General features: G+C 45.2%; 1 protein-coding gene across 4 annotated transcripts; it reads right to left on the reverse strand.

Moving 5' to 3' along the window:
* Positions 1 to 607: 607 nt before the first annotated feature.
* Positions 608 to 27,360, reverse strand: LOC116957265 (uncharacterized). 4 transcript variants are annotated; one of them, XM_076055533.1, is made up of 3 exons: positions 26,370 to 27,360; positions 19,984 to 20,029; positions 608 to 7,531 (listed from the first exon to the last, which is right to left on the reverse strand). In XM_076055533.1, exon 3 carries the CDS (start codon positions 7,519 to 7,521, stop codon positions 6,382 to 6,384), a length of 1,140 nt encoding a protein of 379 aa, XP_075911648.1. In that variant the 5' UTR covers positions 7,522 to 7,531; positions 19,984 to 20,029; positions 26,370 to 27,360; the 3' UTR covers positions 608 to 6,381. The 4 variants fall into 4 exon arrangements, with proteins under 4 accessions (XP_075911648.1, XP_075911647.1, XP_075911649.1 ...); XM_076055532.1 differs by lacking the exon at positions 19,984 to 20,029; XM_076055534.1 differs by lacking the exon at positions 19,984 to 20,029 and having other exon boundaries at positions 608 to 7,558.
* Positions 27,361 to 27,438: the final 78 nt, after the last annotated feature.

A 27,438-nucleotide genomic window follows, 5' to 3' on the forward strand; every position in this document is an offset into this window, starting at 1 on the left:
CTCACGCTACGTGGCTGGCCCCCCACGTTGGGATGTTTTAATATTACAACCTGGATATCGAGTCAGTTATTACTTAACTAGTTGTTCGGGAGCGCCTGTGGCGCCCCCTCACAAAAGCATCTCGCTGTACGGATACAGAATCGCTTACGTCATGGGATCCATGTTGGGACTCAAGATATCGAGGTTGATGAACTGCTGATTGGGATTCTGTAGATTCCTCGGGTAGATGCGAATGTCACGCTCGAACGGACTACAGTAGTATCATCTACCGACTCGATAGTAGTAACTGCACACATTGGGGTGGGGACATCACAGTGTGAAAATTTTACCTCTGTCCTGTGTATTGTTTTTCATTTTAAACGCAAATGAAAAATTCCCCCCTCCACCGATAGCGTGTACGCGTTGCTTGGGGCAACCGTCTCACGCATGCGCAGATGTGTGCTTTGGCGCACGCTCAGCATAGTTATATAATTAATAGTATTCAATTGTTAATTTAACTACTTAAAAGTTGACGAACGTGAAATAAGAATAGCGCTGACTCACCACGGGGCTTATCGCATGGTACCCGGGTACTTTTTTTTAAAACATAAAACCCACGGTTCTTGAGTCAAATCCATCACAAGTTTAATCCACACAGACAAAAAAAAATTGCTTATATAGGTAAGATGCAAATTCATGGAATTCTGTAAATGTATGCAATTATGCAAATTAGGGTCAGCTCCGTTGCCTAGGGTGTATTACCAATCGTGATAATACAATGATTCTCTCTTTAACTTTTACTGATTATGTATTAGTGTAATTCTATCAGGTCTCAAAATTCAGATCTCACCGCAGGATACAGTTCTCATAATTAAGATTATTATGCATGAACTTAGGAAGGAACCACCCAGAATCTTCTATGTTAAGCAACTTCAATATCTAAAAAGACTCTTATATGCGAACACATTTACGATCGGAATTGTCAACACCGTACCACTGAAGATGTCCTACTCATTGATCCGTACAATTAACCCTCAATAATTACGTTTGTGAAAACTGAGTAACAGAACAATCGGCTAACTCCTCAAGTAGCGCGACCATACACGGCAATAGGAAAAGTCCTTTAAAAAATGACAATATTCATACGAACCGTGCTAAAGAAACGTGCCCAATGGGAAAAGTAGACATCAATGAATTCATTGGTAAAATTATGCAATGAACGAAATGTCCTGAAACAAATGTGCGTGCTAGTGTGCCTTTTTGGCTAACAGATGCTTATCAATTGGCTAATGGGACATCAATGAATTTGCGGGCAAGATTATGTGATCAAAAGAAAAATCCCAACACAATAGTATTCCTGCAAGTGCGTAAAATCGTAACATAGATTAGTTCATATATGTTTAGTGTGTCATCAATTAATTCATTGGTAAGGTTATGCAATTAACGAAAACAATTACTAAAATACTTCTAAATGACTGTATTCATGGAACTCAAGGGACAACAATGCTTTTCACGATCAACTAATAGTTAACGCACCACCTTGGGATGGAAACCCTTTTAGAAACACAAAGATAACTTTTTGGAACAATGTTATTAGTACCAATATGCGCGTTGTGTGTGTGGGTGTGTGTTGTCTTCTTGCGGCAAAAACAACCCCCTCCGGACAGCAACGCTGTGGTGGGCAGTACCATGGGGGGGGGGGGGGCAATTTAGATTGGCCCTTTCCCCTCATGCCGTTTGAAACCACCACAGTGGCTGAATGGGGGGTCTGGATGGGTGCGAGGGGCTGGTAACCCCTCCACCCTCAATTAATTACCACAAAACCACGTATAAAATATCGAATTAATAAGCTTGTGCCGGAGGCCCTGGGGGACAGGCCTCTATGAAATCTCCTGCCAAACCCCATTTTTGCAGAGCCAGGAAACTGAATCGTTGCACTCGGGAATCCTCCAGAAAAAAACAAAAAGCCAATACGGATGGCCACCTGGAATGTTCGAAAGCTCACTGCAGAGGAGAGGCTGCCACTCTGTCAGGAGCTGGACCGGTACCACCTGGATCTGTGGTATTCAGGAGGTCTGGTGGACCGGCTCTGGCTCCTGCCACCATGAAGGGTGGACAGTCCTCTACTCCGGGCAGGAGACTACCAAACAACAGGGAGTGGCTCTTCTTCTGAACAAAAGAATGAAGGGGGCATGGGAGCGTGGCAGTGAAGTGTGGGAAGCGGTAAGCCCCAGACAACTTTGGGCTCGCCTTCCAATCAACCGGAGGCGAGGAGTGGTGGTCGTGGTTACTTATGCCCCCACCGAAGACGAACATCTGTGGAGGAATGTCACAGTGGCCCCTCCGGATAAAGTCATCCTGTTGGGCGACTTCAATGCCGGAGTTGGTCATGATGCTGGCACCAGGTCTGGAGTTATTGGAAGGCATGGGCCAGATCAGCTCAATAACAACGGTAGGAGGCTGTTAGATTTTTGTGCAGCCCATGGGCTTGTAATTACCAAAACGCTGTTCCAGCATCGGCGCATCCACACATCATGGATGCATGTCAGGTCCAAGCAAGAACACCTGCTGGACTACGTAGTGATGGAACAGTGGATGCGGGCTCATGTCCTTGACACCAGGACCTACCTTGGAGCTGATCTGCCCACTGACCATCGACTTGTCATCTGTAAGATGCGCCTGCCATTCTTCCACTCTGGTGGTGGGTGTACACCTAGGACCCCATTCAAACCTAAGGTGGCCTGGTCTTAGCTAGCTGATGAAAGTTGGGGGACGATGCAAACCCCAGCCGCAAGCGATGATTAAATTCTCGCTTGTGGCTGGGGTTGGCATCGTCCCCCACTCCTCCAGATGTCGAGGGTAAATGGGCGCGGTTTAGGACTGTGACTCATGCAGCTGCAATGGCTGATGTGGGTACACAGTCCAGATCTTCCCAGGGACCCTGGCTGACAGAGGAGGTGTCCAGGCTGGCTGAGAAAAAGCAACAGGCCCACTCTCATCATCTACAACATCCCACGTCAGAGATTGAGGCTTACCGCAGCCTTCGCTCGGAGGTTCGGAGAGCCGTGAGGCGCTGCATGGATGGGTGGTGGTCATGGGTTGCTGAGGAGATGGAGTCTGCCTCAATGGCCTGCGATCACAAATCACTATTTAACTCCATTAAAAAAGTTACCTGCAGCACCACACCTATTACCAACATTAGGGGAAAAAACGGTGATCCAATCTCCAACCCCCAGGAACAGGTTTGCAGATTTTCTGAGCATTTCTGTGAAGTCCTGGGGGAGGGGAAATCCCACCGTATGGAAACCATTGTGGGACGAAGTGGGGATGACCCTGTTGAGGCTGCGGTGTCTCAAATATTGGAAGAAGTCACCCCCTGTGAGTGGCTGGCTGAGGTGCCATTTTTTGAGGAAGTACTAAAAGCGATCCAGGGTCTGAGACCAGGAAAAGCACCGGGCAGAGATGATCTCCCAAGTGAAATGCTGACGGAGGATAGCGTTTGTGCACAGACTGCCCTACATGACATCATAACAGTCTGGACCACTGGACGGGTTTCGCAGGATTGGAAGGATGCCCTGGTGGTTCCAGGGTGGTCCCCCTTCTTAAAGAGGTGACCCCACAGACTGTAACTACAGGGGCATCTCATTCCTCAGTGCGCCGTGAAAGGTCCTTGCAAGGATTACTCAAGACAAAGCTTTCGTGACTGCAGGAATTCATATTCTTGGGTCTTTCGGTAAAGTCACGTAGATAGGTTCCAAGAAAATAACAAAAACATTACAAAAAACTATTAAGTTTCGATCATAACACCAGCGGATGTCTTGAGGAAATGGGGGTTAGCTTCCAAGGCAAACTGTTGAAAAGGGGTTTGAAATGGGCGTAGCCCAAATGTCAGCAGCCAATGATGATGTAAGTGGTGGGCAGCCCAACCCGACGGTGGTTGGTTTTCCACCAATCAAAGGGCTGCCAGGTGAAAATTTACATGTTACTGAGAGATTAGCATGTTATTGGCAGATCGCAGAGCCGCAACACACGGGTCGGTTCGCAAAGTGGCTGTGCTAGTGTGAACCCTGTGAAAGCGCAAGTTTAAAATGAGCGTAAAGCACAACTAACATCGGAAGGCGGTACGATGGGAACATCATAGCCAATTATGACTTAAACTGGTTGATAACGTCCTTCCAGCGATTGCTCAGTTTGTACCCATCTTCTTGGTTGAAAATTGTGTCCGTGTCTATATATATGGATGGCTTCATGAACAAATCTTTGTTCATAGCCAGTGGGCTTGCAAGTACCTTCGTCTTAGATAAATCAATTTTGTGCGAGCCCACCGCATTAAAACAATGATCAGCTACAGCAAAGGTATTGGTCCTACCGTGTTCCAGATCTGCCTTTATGTTCAAGAACACGGTCCGAGACTTATCGCTTAATTTCCCCGATGTAACTACTGCCACAGACACAGCTTAGTTTGTAGACGCCGGGGTACTGCATGTCAGGGATCACATCCTTCACAGATGGGATCAGATCACAAATTTAATGTATTGTGTTCAATCGAATCTGGATCTCGTGTTTGCTAATGATTTTTGAAATCTTTTTTTTGCGCTTTCACAGGGTTCACACTAGCACTGCCACTTCGCGTACCGACCCATGCGTTGCGGCTCTGCAATCTGCCATTAAGATGCTAATTTTCACCTGGCAGGCCTTTGATTGGTGGAAAACCAACCATCGGGTTGGGCTGCTAACCACTTACCTTATCATTGGCTGATGACATTTGGGCGACACCCATTTCAAACCCCTTATAAACAGTTTGTGTCGGAAGCAAACCCCCCTTTTCCTGAAAACGATCGCTTGTGTTGCGATCGAAATGTCGTAGTTTTTTGTTATTTTCTTTGAACCTATCTACGTGACTCTGAAAAACCCAAGAATAGAAGGATTATTCAACATCACCTTGCCAGCCACGCTGAGAGGCTTGCGGAGCCCCAATGCGGTTTCAGGAAAGGGCGGTCCTATACAGATGCCATATTTTCTATCTGTTTGCTGCAGCATAGGTGTAGGGAATTCCAACAAAACCTACATCTCTGCTTTATTGACCTATGATACCATCAGTAGGCCTAGGCTCTGACCCTCTCTCACAATCATTAAGGACCTTCATGATGGTGAGCGGGTCCGGGTAAAACTATGCTGCTGGGAGTCAGAGCCATTCCCTGTCACCTTGGGGTGCGACAGGGATGTCCTCTGGCTCCCACATTATTTAACATATTTTTCGACCACGTAGTTCATGAAGCCTTTGATGGCTGTACCAGAGGAATTTTCATCTGGTGCAGATACAATGGGAGGCTGATCGATGCCTGGGTGCGGTCAAGGGTTGGCTCCCTATTGATCAACCACATTATGTATGCCGATGATCTGGTAATTGCCGCTCACTCAGAGGAGTTGGAGGCGCTCCTGCTGAACCTGGAGCATGCCACGAAGAGGTGGGGCCTTACCATCAGCCTCACCAAAACTAAGCACCTGCCTGGGTATTTTGTACTATCGGGCACTCAACCCACACAACTCCCAATCGGTGATGGGGCAGTTGTGGAGAGAGTGGAGAGTTTCCCCATACCTGGGCAGCGTGCTCATGACCAGTTCCGGTTTGACAACGGAGGTCTCACTCCGAATCAGTTGAGCGGCATTATCTTTTCATCGGTTGCATAACGCTGTGTGGAGGGTTTTATGAACCTTTGTTCCCCATCTGTATCGCCAGGGATCTGTGCTTATTCTCAAGTTATATTTTGATATCCTGAGGTTGAAGACATAGCTAAGCTTCAAACTTTACTATTGCATTTTTAAAACCCTAGTCAGCTCATAATTATTAACCCTTGGGTGGATTTTGCTATCCAAGGGATGTTCGTGACCCCTGTTGTTTCCATCTTATGTTTGTTTTATTGTGGGTTGATTCCTTTATAGTGGCCTTCTCTCGAAGTCAACTGGGGATTTCCCGCAGAATCTCATTAGCCCCCACCCCCCCCCCCCCGGGTTTGGCATTTTATTTATTAAATTTTATGACTTCCCAAGCAGGCTTGTGAGTAATTATCTTTCAGCTGTCTTTTGTGTGGCAAGGCAGCGCTCCATCCCGATCAAAATTATAAAAAAGGCAGAATCACTCTTAAGTTACATTTTTGGAAAAGACAACATTCTCTTCGAGTGTTTGTGATGAGATATGATACAAAACTCGGAGTTGCTGAGGCAATTAAGCAAGCACCATATGAATGCTAATATTATTATAACAGTGAATGCTTGGGAGCTTATTGGCTCTCGCTGCGAGTTAGAAGTCTACCCAACCCACAGGTCCGCAAATACTGGCCGCTCTTACTCAATAAAGGCCTGTGACAAAGGTGAATCTATTGGAGCTTCATTGTCTCAAGCTTACACATCTACAGGGTCTCCATTTGACTTTGTATTGTCGAAGAAGTCCAGCCACACCTCCACTTCCACAAACTCCTGGGAGTTGCCTCGCTCTGCCTCACAGTCAGAATTCTCCTCCTGCTTCACGTTGCCTCCATCGATGTGAAGGTCCGATTTTGGAGTTGAATCTTCATCTTCACATTTTACCATCACATCTTCGCTCTTCACTGTCGCCTCTTCAAATTTCACCTTGATACATTTTATAGTGTCCAAGCTGGAATTCACTTCTGGTTCTTTTTTCAGGAGGGATAGGCTCATTGCAGCACTTTGATTTTCACAAGTCGATTTCAGACTACACTCCTTGGGAATCTTCTGATGCGAGTGTGTTCTCTGGTGTCTATAAAGCGGTGATGACTGTGCAAACGCCTTCCCGCACTCAGTGCACTTGAAGGGTTTATCTCCTGTGTGTATTCTCTGGTGTATTTTAAGACTTGATGACTCTGAAAATGCCTTCTCACACACAGTGCACTTGAAGGGTTTCTCTCCTGTGTGTGTTTTCTGGTGGCACTGAAGAACTGATGACCGTGTAAATGCCTTCCCGCACAGAGTGCACTTGAAGGGTTTATCTCCCGTGTGTGTTCTCTGGTGTGTTACAAGAGTAGATAAGTGTGCAAATGCCTTCTCACACACAGTGCACTTGAAGGGGGTCTCTCCTGTGTGCGTTCTCTGGTGCCTTTGAAGATCTGATGAATTTGAAAATGCTTTATTGCACAAAGTGCACCTGAAGGGTTTCTCTCCTGTGTGTGTTCTCTGGTGTATCTGAAGAACTGATGACTTTGCAAATTCCTTCTCACACACAGTGCACTTGAAGGGTTTCTCTCCTGTGTGTGTTCTCTGGTGTATCTGAAGAAATGATGACTTTGCAAATGCCTTCTCACACACAGTGCACTTGAAGGGTTTCTCTTCTGTGTGTGTTCTCTGGTGTTTTTTAAGATTTGATGAATGTGCAAATGCCTTCTCACACACAGTGCACTTGAAGGGTTTCTCTCCTGTGTGTGTTCTCTGGTGCTGTGTCAAACTTCCAGTATAATCCGTGCTGTATGCACACTGGTCGCATTGTTTCTTTTTTGTACCGAGCTGCGCTGAGTGCCTTTGCTCCATCAGACCAATTCTGCAGAGGAAGAGTCAGAAGCGTCAGCTGCAGACAGAAAAAAATATCCACACAATCTACGTCAGTATCGAGGTACAGAGGAATGAATATATATATACACAGTCACACATTAATTACACATCTATACTTATTCATATATTCAAGACTAGCGGGAAGTACCCGGCATTGCCCGGGGGAAAACTATATTTAAAAACTTCTCAAAACTTATAAACATAACATATACAAATGAAAATAAAACTTTGATCATTACCTCATTAATGAAAATAAAACCCAACGCACGGTGGAAAAAAAAAACTTACGCTCGCACGCCAATATTCAATTCTTTAAATCGCGCAAAGAAATCAAAGGTTTTAGATTTATTGAGAATCGGCCTATTCCCGTTTAATCGATACCACAAACGCTCACCAGATATCAATTCTCACCAGTTCTGTATGCGGGTTGACGCCAAACACTTCATGGTCATTCCCCCCCCCACCCCCCCCCAAAATACAAAAGTAAATTTTTATAATTTTTGCATTGTGTACAGTCTGGAAGCTATCCACATGCCAAATTTCAAGTTTGTTGCATGTTGGGAAGTATGCTAAACATTTACAACAGACACACATTCACAAATGTCCCTTTTATATATATAGATATCCATTATTGTGCCCCCCCCCAAAAAATATAAAAGTCAAAGTTTATACTTTGTGCATTGTGTACAGTCTGGAAACTACCGACATGCCAAATTACAAGTTTGTTACATGTTGGGAAGTAAGCTAAACATTTCGAACAGACACACATATTCACAAATTTCCCTTTTATATATATATTCCCCAATCCATGACAAAGATAAACTCTTAAATACACCTACATTTCACATGCATCATTGACATTATATAAACAAAACATCCACCATTCCTGACATGGCTCACTAACATCTTACTGTCTGTCTGTCTGTGGACGAAACTTGCGACAGATTTGACTCATGAACCGTGGGGTTTACGTTTTAAAAGTATGTGGGTAACACGCGATAAGCCCCGTGGTGAGCAGGCACTATTCGTATTTCGCATCCGTCAACTTTGAAGTAGTTAAATTCACATTTTTTATAAGAATAGGTTTTCCCCTTTTTTCTGGCAACAAAACAGGTGTTACGATGTTAAAACACCAAATTGAAACCTTTTGCAAGGAATGTCTGCATTTACCACATATACTTGATAGTCAAAATGCAAAGAGAAAATCATACTCTGATAGTATATGCAATGTCTTTGAAACTGATTGGTCCACACCAGAGACAGCTTTCTTTGGAGCCTAGTCTCAAACAAGTGTTAGTACTATTAATTATTATATTACTACGCTGAGCGCGCACCAAACCACGCATCTGCCATGCGCGAGACAGCTAACCTGTAGTTGCCCCTAGCAACGCACACACGCTATCGGTGGAGAAAATGTTTCATTCGCGTTCAAAATGAAAAAAAAAAACAGGACTGAGGTTAAATTTTCACACTGTGATGTCCCCACCCCAATGTGTGCAGTTACTACTATAGAGTCGGTTATACTACTATAGTCCATAGATAACTACTGTAGAGCGAGCGGGGGGATGGTGGGGGAGGAGGGGGCTGGGTTGCAGCCCAGCCCCAGCCTGCCAAGATGCCACCTCGGCCGGCTGGGAAATCTAAGCGAGGCCGGGGGCTCCGCACGGGACTAGGCCTCACCACGGAACTTTTAAGTACAGTAAAACCTTGGATTGCTAGCATAATTCGTTCCGGAAACGTGTTTGTAATCCAAAGCACTCGTATATCTAAGCATTCGTATATCAGTTGTGATCATGTGACGCTCGGCAGACAGAGCGTATACGTACTACTCATATTGCAATACCTTGCTCGTTTATGAAATTAATATTTAGTTAAAAATTTTGCTCGTCTTGTAAAACACTCGCAGACCAAGTTACTCGCAATCCAAGGTTTTACTGTAGTATATTTTTGTGATTTATTTATTTTAATATAATTTTATGGTATTTCTATATACGTGACTTTACCGAAAAAACCAATGAGTAATCTATGCAGTCACGAAAGCTTTAATTCTTTATTAACACACTTCTACGGGGAAGTTACCTTTACAATTCTGTCCTAAACGTATTGCACCCCTTGCTTTCTCCTACCCCTCCCACCACCTCTGCTGCCGTGCCCCCTTGTTCTACTTCTTATTTAAGGCCTATGTCTGTTCATCCCTCCGGCCCTTTTTCTTTTTCATTTCTCCTCTGTCCGTCTTTCCTTTCCTTGCCTCTTGGTGACCCTGTATATGTATTTCTGCTGACTTGTACCTCATATTTGTTAACTCTGTCTATGCTGGTATGTTTAATCCAGAGGATGAACACGAAATTTAGCACTCTTCTGAAATTTGTGGTCCGCCAGGCAAGTGTCTGTGTTGATGGCCTGACTGCTTTTGCATCACATAATTTTTTCTTAGGTTTGTTGAATTCTCGTCTCTCATCTTTTGTTGTATTTACCTCCGTGCAGTTTGGCGCTCTCTATGTGTTGCGTTGGTGTCGCCCTAAATGCTCCCTCGCTATATTTTTTTTACACCTGATGAAGATCGCTTGTGTTGCGGTCGAAAGGTCGCGATTGATTTATTTTAATATAATTTTATGGTATTTCTACATACGCGACTTTACCGAAAAAACCAATGAGTAATTTATGCAGTCACGAAAGCTTTAATTCTTTATTACCGAAAAAAACAATGAGTAATTTATGCAGTCACGAAAGCTTTAATTCTTTATTAACACACTTCTACGGGGAAGTTACCTTTACAATTCTGTCCTAAACGTATTGCACCCCTTGCTTTCTCCTACCCCTCCCCCCGCCTCTGCTGCCGTGCCCCCTTGCTCTCTTCGGCCCCTCCCCCCACCTCTACTTCTTATTTAAGGCCTCTGTCTGTTCATCCCTCCAGCCCTTTTTCTTTTTCCTTGCTTCTCTGTCCGTCTTTCCTCTCCTTGCCTCTTGGTGTCCCTGTATATGTGTTTCTGCTGACTTGTACCTCGTATTTGTTTACTCTGTCTATGCTGGTATGTTCAATCCAGAGGATGAACACGAAATTTAGCACTCTTCTGAAATTTGTGGTCTGCCAGGCAAGTGTCTAACTGTGTTGTTGGCCTGACTGGTTTTGCATCACGTAATTTTTTCTTAGGTTTGTTGAATTCTCGTCTCTCATCTTCTTGTTGTATTTACCTCTGTGCAGTTTGGCGCTCTCTATGTGTTGCGTTGGTGTCGCCCTATATGCTCCCTATTTTTTTTTTACACCTGATGAAGATCGCTTGTGTTGCGGTCGAAACGTCGTGATTGATTTATTTTAATATTTTATGGTATTTCTACATACGTGACTTTACCGAAAAAAACAATGAGTAATTTACGCAGTCACGAAAGCTTTAATTCTTTGTAGCATGGTTCTTAACCTCGGTGAGTGTACTGGCAGTGTATATTCTTGGTTCTTAATAACCATTTCTACAGTCTACATGAGAGACTGCCAGTACACTCACCTAATTTAAGAACCAGGCTAGAGTTTACATTAATGGTCATTTTTTATTCACGTTATTATTCACTTTATTTTTATTATATTTCCATCTACATGACTTTACCGAAAGAACAAAAGATTACTATTATATTTAGTATAGCTACTACTACATACAGTACACACTGCTATAGAGTTTGCATAGCTACTACTACATACAGTACACACTGCTATAGAGTTAGTATATCTACGACTACAGACGGTACACACTGCTATAGAGTGTGTATAGCTACTACTACAGCCAGTACACACTGCTATAGAGATAGAATAGCTACTACTACAGCCAGTACACACTGCTATCGAGTTTGTATAGCGACTACTTCAATCTTGATTTGAAGCTTTCGTGACTGCAGGAATGTATACTCCTTGGTTCTTTCGGTAAAGTCACGTAGCTACTACTCCAGCCAGTACGTACTGCTATAGTTAGTATAGCAACTACTACAGCCAGTACATAGACTTTAGTGATAGTAGCTACTACTGCAGCCAGTACATACTACTGTAGTGATAGCTACTACTACAGCCAGTACATACTACTGTAGTGATAGCTACTACTACAGCCAGTACATGCTAACAAAGTGATAGTAGATACTACAGCCAGTAAATACGAATTTAGTGATAGTAGCTACTGCTGCAGCCAGTAGATACTACTGTAGTGATAGTAGCTACTACTGCAGCCAGTAGATACTACTGTAGTGATAGTAGCTACTACTACAGCCAGTACATACTAATTTAGTGATAGTAGCTACTACTACAGCCAGTACATACTACTGTAGTAATAGTAGCTACTACTACAGCCAGTACATACTACTGTAGTAATAGTAGATACTGCTATCGAGTCAGTATAAACTACGATAGAGTTAGTAGATATTACTATAGTCAGTATATACTACTGAAGAGTTAGTAGCTTTTGAAAAAGAGTCGATATATACGATTAAAGAGTCAGTAGATACTACTGTAGTCAGTATAAACTACTGTAGAGTCACTAAATACCACTATAGAGTCAGTAGGTACGACTATAGAGTTGGAAGATACTACTGTAAAGTCGGGAGATACTACTGCAGTCGGTAGAGGCTACTGAAGAGTAAGTAGATACTGCTATAGAGTAAGCAGATACTACTATAGAGTTAATAGTTACTATTAGTCAGTGGATACTACTATAGATCATAGATACTCCTGTATAGTAAGTATATACTACTGTCACCAGATACTACTACAGTCAGTAAATACTACTAGTCAGTAGATACTTCTATAGTCAGTAGATACTACTGTAGAGTTAGTAGTTACTACTATAGTCAGTGTATACTACTATAGTCGGTCGATATTACTACAGAGTCGGAAGATAGTACCGTAGAGTCAGTATATACTACTATAGAGTCAGTGGATAATAGTACGGTCAGTAGACACCACTTTCGTCTACAGATGCCACCATAGAGTCAGTCTTTACTGCTATAGGGTTAGTAGTTACTACTATAGTAAGTGGATACTACTATAGTCAATAGATAAGACTATAGATTCAGTCGATACTATCGTCATTAGATACTACTGGACAGTCAGCATTTACAACTATAGAGTTGGTTGATATGACTATTAAGTCGGCAGATACTACTATAGCCGGAAGATACTACTGTAATAAAGGATTTCCACGACGATGGTTGTTGGGTGCTTCTTTAGTTCATGATGGTACAGCACGGCTTCACTTCCCTCTTCAGTGGTTTCCCTCTTCCAACCCTTGGACGAGGCGCCCCTCTCTCTCTCTCTCCGCGCCCCCACGAGGCTCACTCCGCTCTCCCGGCCTCGCCGCTGGCTGACGGCGCGCTGGAAGCAGTAGTGAGCTCCGAGGGAGGATCCGCCACATGGCCCGTGGAAAGGAGATGAGCAGCGACGCAGTCAGGAACCCAGGCTTCCCACACCGACCTCGAGCCTTGCCCCGATCTCCCTTGTATCCTCCTCAGCGGAGCGAAGCCCCGCCTCTGGCCACACCGCCTCGGGGAACCTTCTCGAGGGTTCCCGAACTTCTCTCAGCAACCCCGCCTGTCCTCTCTGGCTCGATCATATCCCTCCTTAGGATTGGATGCTGATGACATATGTTTGGAGTCAGATGTTAACCCTGGCTCTGAAGGTTTATTGAATGTGAGGTTAAGTACTCGGATAGTGGTGCAACAGCGCACAGCGAGGCCGAGACAGTTAAGAGACATTCTTCTTGGAGCTCTCAACCAGCCAGCTCCTTAGGCTTGGAGCTCTCAAGCAGCCAGCTCTGCAGCAAGTCTACATTCAACTTGTGTTGCAAGCATTGCAGCATGGAAAGCCACAGTTCAGCAGGGAGAGATGCTGAAGCAAGCGATTTAAGCAATCCAGGACCCCCATCCTGCCTCAAAGAGGACCAAGGGAGTTCAAGGCCCCAAAGAGAGATAAGGCTGACACAACGGGCCTTGGAAAGCTATGACGCTGAGAAGCAAGACCTTGATGCCAGGATACAAAAAGCATGGGAACGGGTTGAAGCAGATAGATCTGAAGCTCAAAACGTCTCAGACACAGTGGCCTCAATTCAGCAGGCCATACATCGAGTGAAGGTGACCAGTTCAAGATACAAGCTGCTGGAAAATAAATACATCTCCCTCCTGAAGGTGAAAACAGACGAGGGCATTGAGGGAGTGCGCATGCAAGAGCACTTGCTTAAACTGCTCAATGATAATGTGAAGGCAGTGATACAAGATGCAATGGACCGCGTGGAGGGCTTAGTAGAGACACGATCTTCTGATGGAGCTTGAATCAGCCCAGGCTGACCGTTACTTACCAGATCTCATTTTCTTGAATACCTACCATGGAGTGAACCCCATAATAGAGAAATTACCATTCGAAGTGCAGGAAAAATGGAGAACAGAGGGTTCAAGATACAAGTCAGAGCATCATTGTGGACTTCAGGAAGAATACAGCACCACTCACCCCCATCACCCTGTTAGACTCCCCAGTCAAAATTGTAGAGTCCTTCCGCTTCCTGGGCACTATTCTCTCCCGGGACCTCAAGTGGGAATTGAACATCAGCTCCCTCACCAAGAAAGCTCAACAGAGGATGTACTTTCTACGGCAGCTGAAGAAATTCAACCTGCCAAAGACAATGATGGTGCAATTCTATACAGCGATCATTGAATCCATCCTCACCTCCTCCATAACCGTCTGGTACGCTGCTGCCACTGCCAAGGACAAGCGCAGACTGCAGCGTATCATCCACACTGCTGAGAAGGTAATTGCCTGCAATCTACCAACCCTCGAGGACCTGCACACGACAAGGTCCATGAGGCGAGCGAGGAAGATTATGGCCGATTTCTCCCACCCTGGACACTCTGTTTCAGCTACTCCCCTCCGGCAGAAGGCTTCGGTCCATCAGGACCAAAACCTCACGCCATAAAAACAGTTTCTTCCCATCTGCTGCTGGCCTGTTAAACAAGGCCAAGGGCTAACACCGTTTTTAACATTTGATCTACATAACGGCACCTTGCCGATATTAACTATGTTACCCTATTTGTATTTTTTATTTTTAAATTATATCTTAAAGCTATTTTATATTCGATATTTATTTAATTTATATACTTCAGCCCCTTGGTGTTAGACTTTTAACCCTTATTATAGTAAGACTTGTTTAAAACTTATTTAAGATTTTAGATTCCTATATGTTGAATGTATGCACCATCCTGCCAAAGTAAATTCCGTGTCGGTGTGAACTTACATGGCGAATAAAACCCTTTCTGATTCTGATTTCTGATTCTTTCTGATCAGGTTGCATTGCCTCCATTCTCATTTTTCTTCAAGTTTATCCGCAACCTGGCTGGGACCAGAAATGACCCGAGTTTCATGTTTGGCACCACGGGGATCTCCAGTCCAAATCTCCCAAAAATAGATATAGCAACGGCGACACAAGGAACAGCGAGAGTGCCAATCTCTGTACATAAGACTGAGGTCTCTCCTACAACATTCGCAAACTCCGTCCATGTAACCATCAGAAAGAAGATGGAAGATCCAGAAAGGCAATGCCCATTGCATGATGAACCTCACTCCCTCCAGAAATGCCGCGAGTTCAGGAGGAAGCCATTGGACGAGCGGAAGAATATGCTGAAAGAGTTTGGAGTGTGCTTCAAATGCTGTGCTTCTACAAACCACCTCGCAAGGAATTGCAAGGCAGATATCAAGTGCGAGCAAAGTGGAAGCGACAAACACGCAACTGCTCTGCACACATTTTACTCCAAACCTAGTGGCACTAAAGCTTCTGATCCCGAAGCAGAGCACGGTGGGGAGCAAGGTGAGACCGCCGCATCCACTTTGTCAGTCAACAACAACAACCGCCATTCGCCACTAAGTGGCGGTGACATCACCACGATGCTTGTGCCAGGCTATGTGCACCTTGAGGCCACGTGAAGTGTCGAACGCCCGCTGGCAGGAGGTCACAGGGCAGGCCCAGGTGCAATGGGTCGACTAACTGAGATGACTGGCTGATGCACCACCTGTGCCCCCCACTGTGCAAACTTGCTGTGCTTTAGCTACCTGGCGCTCCGCTCGCTGTTGTGAGCGTCGCTCCTCTGCCCTCCGTTGTTGTTGGAGAGTGACTGCCTCCAACTGCCCAGTAGCGTCCTTCACGAGCCTCCTCCACAGAGGCCGATCTTGACACCACTGGTACTAGTTATCTGCAAGTCCAGTCAGCTCCACATCCTCCTGTACCACATCAATCCATCTTTTCTCTAGCCCGTGCCGCGCCTGTTTAGCCCCCTCAATCCTACCACACAAAAGCTGTTTAGGCATGCAGTGGCTGGGCATGCGGGTTACATGGCCCAGCCAACGCAGCCTTGCTTGCCGTAGGAGCTCACCGATGGGACTTTGTCCCCATCTTTCAAGGATTAGTGAGCTCCTCACACAATCCAGCCAAGTTAAACCCAGAATGGATCATAGGCAGGCCAGCCTAAATGTTTCTAAAAGGCAAAGTTGATACCCAGGCAGGTGCTTCGTTTTGGTGGGGCTGATGGTAAGACCCCACCTCTTAGTGGCACACTACAGTTTTAGCAGCAGCACCTCCAACTCCTCTTCTGAGTGAGCCGCAATTACCAGGGCCTCGGCATACATAACGTGGTTGACCAATAGGGAGCCATCCCTTGACCGCACCCGGGCATCGATTAGCCTCCCATTGTATCTGTACCAGATGGAAATTCCTCCGGTACAGCTACTGAAGGCTTCATGAACTACATGGTCAAAATAGATGTAAAATAATGTTGGAGCCAGAGGACATCCCTGTCGCACCCCAAGGTGTACAGGGAATGGCTCTGACTCTCGGCTACGTAGTTTTACCCGGGCCTGCTCACCATCATGAAGGTCCTTAATAAGGGTAAGCAGAGGGTCAGGGACTCCGAAAGCACGAAGAACAACCCAGAGCCCAGGCCTACTGATGGTATCATCGGCCTTGACCAGGTCAATGAAGCACAGATGTAGGTCTTGTTGGAATTCCTTATACCTCTGTTCTAGCAGACGGACATAAAAAAAATGGCATCTGTGCAGGACCACCCTTTCCTGAAACCGCATTGGGGCTCCGCAAGCCTCTACCTTGCCTAGCAAGGTGATGTTGAGTAATCCTTGCCAGGACCTTTCCCGGCACACTGAGGAGTGAGATGCCCCTGTAGTTGTTACAGTCTGTGCGTTCCCCCTTCTTAAAGAGTGGGACCACCAAGGCATCCATCCAATCCTGCGGAACCCATCCAGTGGTCCAGATTGTTGTTATGATGTCATGTAGGGCAGACTGTGCACATACACCACCGTCCCTCAGCATTTCGCTTGGGAGATCTTCTCTGTCCAGTGCCTTTCCTGGTCTCAGACTCCGGATCGCCTTCAGTACTTCCTCAACAGATGGCACCTCAGCCAGCCACTCACAGGGGTTGACTTCTTCCTCCAATATTTGAGGCACCGTAGCCTCGGCAGGGTCATCCCCACTTTGTCCCATGTTGTTTTCCTGGGTGAGGGATTTCCCCTCCCCCAAGACCTCACAGAAATGCTCAACAAATCTGCAAACCTGTTCCTGGGGGTCGGAGAGTGGATCACCGTTTTTTCCCCAAATGATGGTAATAGGTGTGGCGCTGGAGGTTACTTTTTTGATGGAGTTAAGTAGTGATTTGTGATCGCGAGCTATTGAGGCAGACTCCATCTCGTCAGCAACCCGCGACCACCACCCATCCTTGCAGCGCCTTACGGCTCTCCGGACCTCCGAGTGAAGGCTGCGGTAAGCCTCCTCATTCTCAGACGTGGGATGCTGTAGCCGATGAGAGTGAGCCTGTCGCTTTTTCTCAGCCAGCTTGGACACCTCCTGTCAGCCGGGGTCTCTGGGGAGGTCTGGACCGTGTACCCAAAGCAGCCATTGCAGCTGCATGAGCCACAGTCCTAAACATTGCCCATTTCCCCTCGACATCAGGAGGAGTGGGGGACAATGCGAACCCCAGCCGCAAGTGATGATGAAATTCTCACTTACAACTTTCATCAGCTAGCTGAGACCAGGCCACTATAGCTTTGAATGGGGTCCTGGGTGTACACCCACCACCGGAGTGGAAGAATTACAGGCGCATCTTACAGATGACAAGTCGATGGTCAGTGGGAAGATCAGCTCCACGGTAGGTCCTGGCGTCAAGGACATGGGCCCGCATCCTCTGTTCCATCACTATGTAATCCAGCAGATGTTCTTGCTTGGACCCGGCATGCATCCATGATGTAGTGTGGATGCGCTGATGCCAGAACAGCGTGTTGGTAATTACAAGCCCATGGGCTGCACAAAAATCTAGCAGCCTCCTGCTGTTGTTATTGAGCTGATCTGGCCCATACCTTCCAATTATTCCAGACAAGGTGCCAGCATCATGACCAACTCGGGCATTGAAGTCACCCAACAAGATGACTCTATCCCGAGGGGCCACTTTAGCTAGCACCTGTGATAGGAGGTCTTAGAAGGAATGTGACTCATCAGCCTTGCCTGCATCCCTCCACGCATGTTCGTCTTCGGTGGGGGCATAAGTAACCACTACCACCACTCCTCACCTCTGGTTGATTGGAAGGCGAGCCCAGAGTAGCCTGGGGCTTACAGCTTCCCACACCTCACCACCACGCTCCCACGCCCTATTCATCCTTTTATTCAGAAGAGCCACACCCTGTTGTTTGACAGTCTCCTGCCCCGAGTAGAGGACTGTCCATCCCTCATGGTGAGGTGGACAGTCCTCAGGAGCCAGAGCCGGTCCAGTTACAACCAAATGCACAGACATCTGTGAAGACTTCAAAGGAAAATCTTGCTCAAAGATATGCCTCGTCCGAGTGTATCCCAAAGGACATCCTGAAAGGGCAGTAAGGATGTACGCCATAATGGACGATCAGAGCAACAAGTCTTTGGCAAGGTCAGAGTTCTTTGATCAGCTAAGCGTAGGTGGGAATTCTTTTCTATACACGCTCAGAACATGCTCAGGACTGATGGAGACAGCGGGGAGAAGAGCGAGCGGCCTCAGTGGAAACCATGGATAGCACCATGAAGCTAGCCCTTCCCACGGTGACAGAGTGCAATGAGATACCGGATGACAGGAGCGAGATTCCCACGCCCGAAGTTGCACGTCACCACCCACATCTGAAGCCCATAGCAGAGTTCATCCAGCCATTAAATCACGGGGCACAGATTTTACTTCTGCTTGGCAGGGACATGCTGAGGGTCCACAAGGTTTGCGATCAACGCAATGAACCTCACTACGCTCCCTATGCCCAGAGACTTGACCTAGGATGGGTCATCGTAGGTGATGTCTGTCTCAATAGAACACACAAACCAGACGGCATTAGCACATTCAGAACAAGTCTGCTCACTAATGAATGCACGTCGCTCTTCAAGCCGTGCCCCAACCACTTCACGATGAAAGAGAAATAGGAAGAGATAAGTCAAGGTTGTACCATGCAGACTTACAAAGACACCTCCATGCTGGAAACAAGAAGATGATGCTGGACATACGGTGTTCATGACAATGAAGGACAACGACAAACCTGCTCCATCCCTAGAGGATAAATAATTCTTGAAAATAATGGACAGAGAATTCTTCCAAGATGAGTCAAACAGCTGGGTTGCCCCTCTGACATTTCACAATCCCAGATGCTGGTTACCCAAAAATAGAGAGCAAGCCCTCTCACGGCTCAACTCATTGCGCCGTACCTTGGAGAAGAAACCAGAGATGAAAACTAATTTTGTATCCTTCATGAAAAAGATATTTGACAGTGGTCACACTGAAGCAGCCTCTCCTCTAGAAGGAGAGGAATGCTGGTACTTACCAATGTTTGGTATTTATCACCCGAAGAAGCCAGATCAGATCAGAATAGTGGTGTTCGATTCCAGCGCTAAATTTAAGGGCATTTCCTTGAACAACGTAATGCTCACCGGACCGGACTTGACCAACAGTCTCCTAGGATTACTCATCCATTTCAGAAAGGAGTCAATCGCTGTAACAGCCAACATTCAACAAATGTTCCACTGCTTTATTGTCTATGACAACAAAAATTATCAGATTTGTGTGGTACCGCAATAACGTTGATGATCGAATTGTTGAATACAGAATGAAGGTGCATGTCTTCGGCAACAGCACATCACCAGCGGTAGCCACCTATAGACTTAGGAGGACCGCGCAAGCAGGAGAACAAGAATTTGGGGAAGATGCCAAGCGATTTGTAGAGTGAGATTTCTACGTTGACAATGCACTCAAATCAATGCCCACGGCCTCAGAAGCCATCAATCTGTTCCATAGGACGCAAGGAATGTTAGCTACTGCTAACCTGAGACTTCACAAGATAGCGTCCAGCAACGCAGAAGTCATTAAAGTGTTTCCTTCAGACGATCGTTCAAAGGAATTGAAAGACTTGGACCTTACCGTCGACACACCACCAATCCAACGCAACCTTGGACTGAGCTGTGACCTGAAAGCGGACACATTTACATTCCGAGCATCAATTGGAGAGAAGCCTTACACTCGAAGTGGCATCTTGTCGATGGCAAACAGCCTGTACGATCTACTAGGATTTTTAGCGTAGGTCACCATTCAAGGCCGTTGGATACTCAGGGATCTTTGTGCTGAAATACAAGACTGGGATAGCCCGTTGCCTAAGGAAAGGCAACAAGAATTGGAAGCTTGGAGAAATTCCTTACAGATTCCGCGTTCCTACATGCCCACATCCCTTTCCATAATCCAACATAAGGAGTTACATGTGTTTGCAGATGCTTCTATGGTGATCATAGCAGCCGTAGCTTACCTAAAAACCACAAGCACAGAAGGGACCCAGCACGTTGGGTTCATCTTAGGCAAGGCCAAATTGGCCCGACAACTAGAAGATACCATCCCAAGGCTTGGGCTGTGTGGAGCCGTTCTAGCTACAAAAGTGGCAGAACTGATCTCAGACGAATTGGACATTAAACTGGATGCAGTCAAGTTCTACACGGACAGCAAGGTCGTACTAGGCTACATAAACAACCAAACCAGAAGGTTCTACACCTACATCAGCAACAGGGTGGAACACATCAGGAGATCGACGCAGCTGGAGGAATGGAATTAAGTACCAACTGAACAGAATCCAGATCTCGCAACTAGGTCCGTCCCTGCATCTCTGCTGAAACAAACCATCTGGCTGACAGGTCCAGTGTTCCTCTTATGACGCGACGGTGGCCCATGTACTACCAAAGAGACTTTTGGACTCGTCGAGCCCGAGTAAGACAAGGAGATTCCTCCTCAAGTGAGAACTTTGGTCACAAATGTGCCACCAAGAAGACCACACCATTTTGAACATTTCTCAAAATGGACGACGCTCGTGCGAGCGATATGTTGTATATATAGGCTTTTTTCCAAAACTGAGATTAAGAATAATTCTCCCAATATTTTTTTTAAAATAATCAATCAGCAGCTGTCCTTCTCACTCGGAAACAGGCAGCCGGAAATAAGCCACAAAAGATAATAAAAACCCAAAACAAAAGAGAAGGGGGGGAATTGCTAATGAGATTCTGGGAAAATCCCTACACGGCTTCAAAGCCCGTATAAAACAGCAGGCTCATCAGCTTCCCGGGCGACGAAAACCGGACAGACAAGTTTTTTTTGGGTTATTTTAGTTTAACGGAAAAGTCCAAAAACTTAGCGACACAAATAAGTGGACATTATAGACTGCCAACACACTCACTCCGATTAAAAACCAGGCTACAATCTATATTAGTGGGTTATTACTTCTCATATATTATTTTAACACCAATGTTATTCAGCTTAAATTATATTATATCTTGCTATCTACGTGACTTTACCAAAAAAACAAGGAATATGAATTCCAGCAGTCAAGAAGCTTAACTGAAATTTAGTTATACCTCTAACCTCAGGACATCAAAATATAACGATTATAACAGCACGGATCCCTGGATACGGACGGGGGATCGAAAGTTAATAAAACCCTAGGAACATACATGGTAATAACAATGCTAAATCACGAATCTTGGGAAACATAAACCAAATAATAATTATGAAGTATTAAACCGAGGGTCATCCAGAAGAGATGAGGCGGAATAAGTCAATCACATGACCGGGCGGCGCGTTGCTGTCGGGATCACGAGTGGGCGGACTGAAAAATAATAATTCACCTGATTTTTGCGGGACCCCGGGGTCCCGCCAAATGATTCATATGTAAATTCTGACTTTAACATAGCCACTTCCGTGACCAGTTACATGCTAAATCCTCGCATTAACATCATGCTAATCTCCCAGTTACATGCTAATTTCTGACTTTAACATCCTGCTAATCTCTTAGTACCTTTCGGTGTAATGTTTAATATAATTTCCCAGTTACATGCTAATTTCTGACTTTAACATCCTGCTAATCTATCACATTAACTTAGCTACTTCAATGCTAAATTCTTCTGTTGATATGTAAACTCCTTTGTCAAGGCGCTCTGCTCCTCCCACCCAGCTTAAAAGACGCTGCCAAGCTTAGCAGTGTTCATTGGAACACTGTCTTCCCGACAGTTCTGTTTCTTCACCTGAAGACGGCTGATGTGTTGTGGCCGAAACGTCGTGATAATTTTATTTTATGTTTTATTTTTATTATTTTATTATTTCCCTTCTACATGGCTTTACCGAAAGAACCAAGAAGATGAATCCATGCAATCACGAAAGCTTTAAATCAAAATTGAATGGCGTTAGGTAAACGCAAACTAAAATTGAAATAAGTACTCTACTGTATGCCAAATAAACTAAACAATTTAAATAAACAAGGAGAAACCGTACACAAAAAAGTATTCCAAGACAAAAAAATAGTATAAATCTATAAGGATAAAGCAGACTTTGCCCTTGTGTAGATGTTTTTGTGAACCAAATTGCGCCAACACACCCCAAACTTCCATGTGTACTCACGGGTGAGTTGGCGTTTTTCGCACTATTTTTAGCTGACCTGCTCACCTTCAACACCTGTACCACCTGCACACCCCCCCCGCTCCTCACCCCTCTCTTTCTCTTGCCATGTGTTAAAGCTTGGGGCATTCTCACAACTTCCGGTTTACCACGCATGCAAACACATTATGACATTTCAGAAACTACAATTCCACACACTCACCATAACATAAGTGTCTCCACTGCACTGCTATATTTGTTCTCATATTTACCACGTTATCCTTCCCTATTATCAGCCCTGCGTTTTTGCCGCCAAATTCATCCACTTCTGGCTCCTTACTATTCTCTCTGCACGTGCACGGCTCACCTCTAACACAAACTGCAATATTTATTTAAAATACACGTACTATTCTAAAATATTTACATCTACGTACCAACACCACCAACCTCCTTCTACACAACATAGATACTATACAACAGCTACGATTAAATACATCAAGTCTACATCGCCTGGTAAGGAATAAAAAGCATGCAAATACACGCACTAGCATTAAAATAATTATATATGTACACACACCACCACACACATACTATTAATACCCACATCAAGCACTACAAACAATTACTTTGTTCATAATAAAGGTTTTTGGGTTAGATCGCGTTTATTTATAAATGTGTCGTAACCCTCCACCACCCGACACGGCCAATCAGCAAAAAAAGTGTCACGTTGACAAAAGACAAATAATTCACTACTTCAGCCCACCGGTGTGTTGAAGAGTTAATCCACATTTACAGTTTGAGTACTCTTCAACACACCGGTGGGCTGAAGTAGTGAATTATTTGTCTTTTGTCAACGTGACACTTTTTTTGCTGATTGGCCGTGTCGGGTGGTGGAGGGTTACGACACATTTATAAATAAACGCGATCTAACCCAAAAACCTTTATTATGAATAATATTGGTCGCGAAAGCCTACGTGTTAAACTAATTACTTTGTTCCTTTCCGGCTATGTCTTCACATTCCGACAACGATTACATATTCAATTATCATTTCCTTAATCTATAAATAGCATTCACTCACACACTCACTATTTACTCTTTTTAATGCTTATTAACTTTGACCTCCAACTATAATGTTCCTCGCGGAAAACGTGCGCTTCTCTTCACCAAAGCTGATTACAATAATTTATGCCATTCGCACAAGTGCTGCAATGAAACTCCTCAACACAAAGTTAGACAGCATGCTGCCTGTGCTGCACCTACAGCTAATGAATCTCCTGAACACTAAGAAGCAAGAGCATGTTGCCATGGCTGCGATGGCTGCACCTATTGATAATATGACACTCCTGAACACCAAGAAGCAAAACAGCATGCTGCCAGTGCTGCTATGCCTGCACCGACAGCGAATGCAACTCAACAGTATTGAGTTACACAGAAAACCAACAAAGCACAAATGGCTGCTGCCACAGCTAATACAATTCCAGTCCACCAACAAGCAAGGCATCTTGTAAACAGCACTACATTGGCTGCAACCAGGTGCCTACCCTGCTGCCAAAAGGAAAAGTGTTTTCCAAACATTCCTCATTTCATTTACACTTCTGATTCAGTAGTTGCCATTGGTTCCATGTCTACTTCTTGCCGCTAGTGCCATGCAATGACATGGAAAGGAGACCCTCCAGGGCTCTGCTGTAACTGTACCATGGTTCAACTCCCTACAATTAATGACCATCGAGCCTATTCATGTATTGATACCTGCCAATAGTACCTATGCAAGCCAATTCCAAAGCAACAATACAAGATATAACTCATGCTTCCAAATTACATGTTTTGGCACCAACCAACTCATCCCAACATCTGGCTACATGCCCACATTTAAAATGCAGGGCCAGGTACATAATCGCATCCGCAGTCTGCTGCCACTACCTAATGACCTCCCTACATTACCACAGATCTACTTGCATGTCTGACTGTTCTCGACAGGCTCACCAGCATCGCTAAAATGTCATCAACACCAAGATGCAAGTCCTATTGCTGTGGCAAAACATGCTCGAAAAGGAAAACTCTTATGTTCAGTTTCAAGTTTGCCATGGAGAAGATGACTTCAGAGTACAATGTTGTCATTCATGCCGACTAAACTCCACATGGTCAACATGAGTGCCACTTAAATGCACTCACAACATCTGAAGTCGCTGTCATTCTGACTGCTGAACGTCACTCGAGGCATTGTCTTGCAACTGAGGAACAATATCCTACACAGAAATGAAACACCGATCCTTTGATGCTCTTCAATGTCTACTGATTTTCTGGCAAGATGATGCTGGCTACAATTTCCAACTTTGCCAAACTGACCAAGCAACAGGCTTGTCAACACAAAAGAAGATTTCCGCCATGGACTTCTTTGCCTTTAGGATCATAGTGCGAAACGGCAGCTTCAATCTCTTCTTGAGATCCAAAGAGCTCTTCCCCCAATTTGCTGTCGACATGTATGCCAAAATTGAAGCTTCATTCGATTAAACCCACCAGATGGCAAAACATCCAACATTGTCTATCCTGAAGCTCTCCAAGGGCAACGAATTTAAAAGCTGTCCTCATTGAAACAAACAAGCCCTGCGATTGATAACACAACCAAAAAACCGTGACAATATACACACATTTACAGACTTCATTGGCAGGATTCAATAATTCTAATAAAGTCAGGATTGCTTAGACATTACTCTTGACGTTTGATTACTGAGAAATATGCAAAGCCAGGTAACTTAGCTAGTATTGAATAAATACTATCATTTCGATGTTTGCGCATGAGTGGAGAGCGGTAGTGCAACGGTTAGCATGCTGAGCTATAATCCCAGCGAGCCGATTTATATTCCCAGAGTCAGGGCACAACATTTGGCTGTCGCCTGATGAAGCTGGTTTGTAATTACTGGCGAAACGTCGTACTCCAGATTGTAAATGTTGTGGCTTGGCTCTCCAACACAAAACCGGTGTGCTGTACTCGTATACACTACACTATATACTACACTATACACTACACTATACACTAGTGCTGTACTAGTGACGAATTGACCACGTTCTGTTCATGTGACAACCCCTATTAGTTGGCTGTGTCGGGTTTAACGACACATTTATATATTTACGCGATCTAAACCAAACAAACCTGTATTACGGATGTATATTTGGAATTTGCGTGTCTCTCTCCCCGTGGTCGCGTGGATTTTCTTCTGGGTCCTCCGGTTTTCCCTCCACATTTAGAGTCAACATCACCACGCGTTTAGAGTATTTGACCGACAGACATTTCCACACGTTGTTAAGCCACTTTGTTGTGGGCAGGTCGCTTCTGGTAAAATTAAATAAAGCTGTAGAAATATTTAAAGGAAAGAAAGTTTCAAAGTAGTGAGCCAGGTGAAGACAAATTAAACTTACGCAGAGAATTTCGATTGAAAGCTTTCGTGACTGCAAGGATTCATCTTCTTTGGTTCTTTCGGTAAAGTCACGTAGAATGAGAATAAAATAATAAATTGATAAAATAAAATAACACAATAATATTCTCACGACGTTTCGGCTACAACACAAGCGGCCTTCATCAGGTGAAGGGGACGAGACTGTCTGGAGGACAGCGCTGGAGACTGTCAATTTATTATTTTGTCAATTTATTATTTTATTCTCATTCTACGTGACTTTACCGAAAGAACCAAAGAAGATTACGCAGAGAATTAAAGCAAATGCAATCAGGCGAGGGCAGGAGGCAAGGCCCCGCGTTGTAATGTTCCAACCTGGACATCGATTCCGTACTCGCTGCTACAAGAGAAAGGGCGAGGCTCTACCTGGGTAAACAACAACAACAACCACCACCACGACAACAACAACAACCACGACAACAACAACCACGATGTGAACTTCTCACCTCGGATCTGAGAGAGCGCGCTCGGTGCAGCTTCCTGGTATCTCGTGACGTCACGCGGCAGCAGACGGTGACATGACGTCACTTGCGGGGTTCACACACAATCCCCTCCCCCAACGAGCCGCGAACTGAATAAATTATGTTAATGACACGTGCCCATGTACAATGATGGGGCGTGGATGCTGAACCCGTCGCAATGAACTCGCGACGGTATTTATGAATAAATTATGTTAATGAACGGCCAGTGACTAGGCGTAGCCTTGCCCAAATAAGGATTTTTACTGGAACAGAAATCGGCCGTGACCAACCAGACGTGACGTTACGCTCAAACGCGCGGTGGAGGGGGCGTTGGGGGATGAATACCTTGGTGACATGACGTCACTAGCGAGGACACCTCCCTCAGGCGCCGCACACCGATGAGATATTGCGGAGTTGTGACGTAAAGATCGGGGGTTTGAGTTTATTTAGATTCCTTTTCCATTGCTCCCTCTCTTGAACATTGGCCCCTTGGATGCGTGAGCTCAACGTTAACAATGCGCGTATACACATGGTGCGTGCGTGTACACATGGTGCGTGCGTGTAATGTTTGCACAGTAGGGGGCACAGGTGGTGCATTGGGCAGTCATCTCAGTCAGTCGACCCATGGCACCTGCTGGGTCTGCCCCGTGGCCTCATGCCGGCGGGCGTTCAACACTTCACGTGGCCTTAACGTGCACGTAGCCTGGCACAAGCGCCGTGGTGACATCACCACCACTTAGTGGCGAATGGCGTTTGTTGTTCTTGTTACTGTGTGTATACACTGTGTATGTGCAGACTGTGGGTACACTGTGTGTGTGTACACAGTGTGTAGATTGTGTGTACACAGTGTGTACACAATACATGTCTACACTGAGTATGTGTGGACACTCTGGGTGGTCCGAATCAGTCAGGTGGCATTATCTTTTCATCAGCTGCGCACAGCTGTGTGGAAGCTACCTGGTCTGTCGCTCCGCATGAAGCTTCGGTTCTTCTCGGCCACAGTCATGCCCTCCTTTCAAAAGGAATGCGAGACGTGGACCCCTCTAAATGGAAC

The sequence above is a fragment of the Petromyzon marinus genome, chromosome 71, assembly GCF_048934315.1.
Source record: "Petromyzon marinus isolate PM22_M1 ecotype Great Lakes invasive population chromosome 71, UKy_Petmar_22M1.pri1.0, whole genome shotgun sequence".
Classification (NCBI taxonomy): Eukaryota; Metazoa; Chordata; class Hyperoartia; order Petromyzontiformes; family Petromyzontidae; genus Petromyzon; species Petromyzon marinus.

Excerpts from the sequence above, each read along its gene's own strand:
- LOC116957265 (XM_076055532.1), bottom strand. The coding sequence starts at position 7,521 with ATGGAGCAAAGGCACTCAGCGCAGCTCGGTACAAAAAAGAAACAATGC.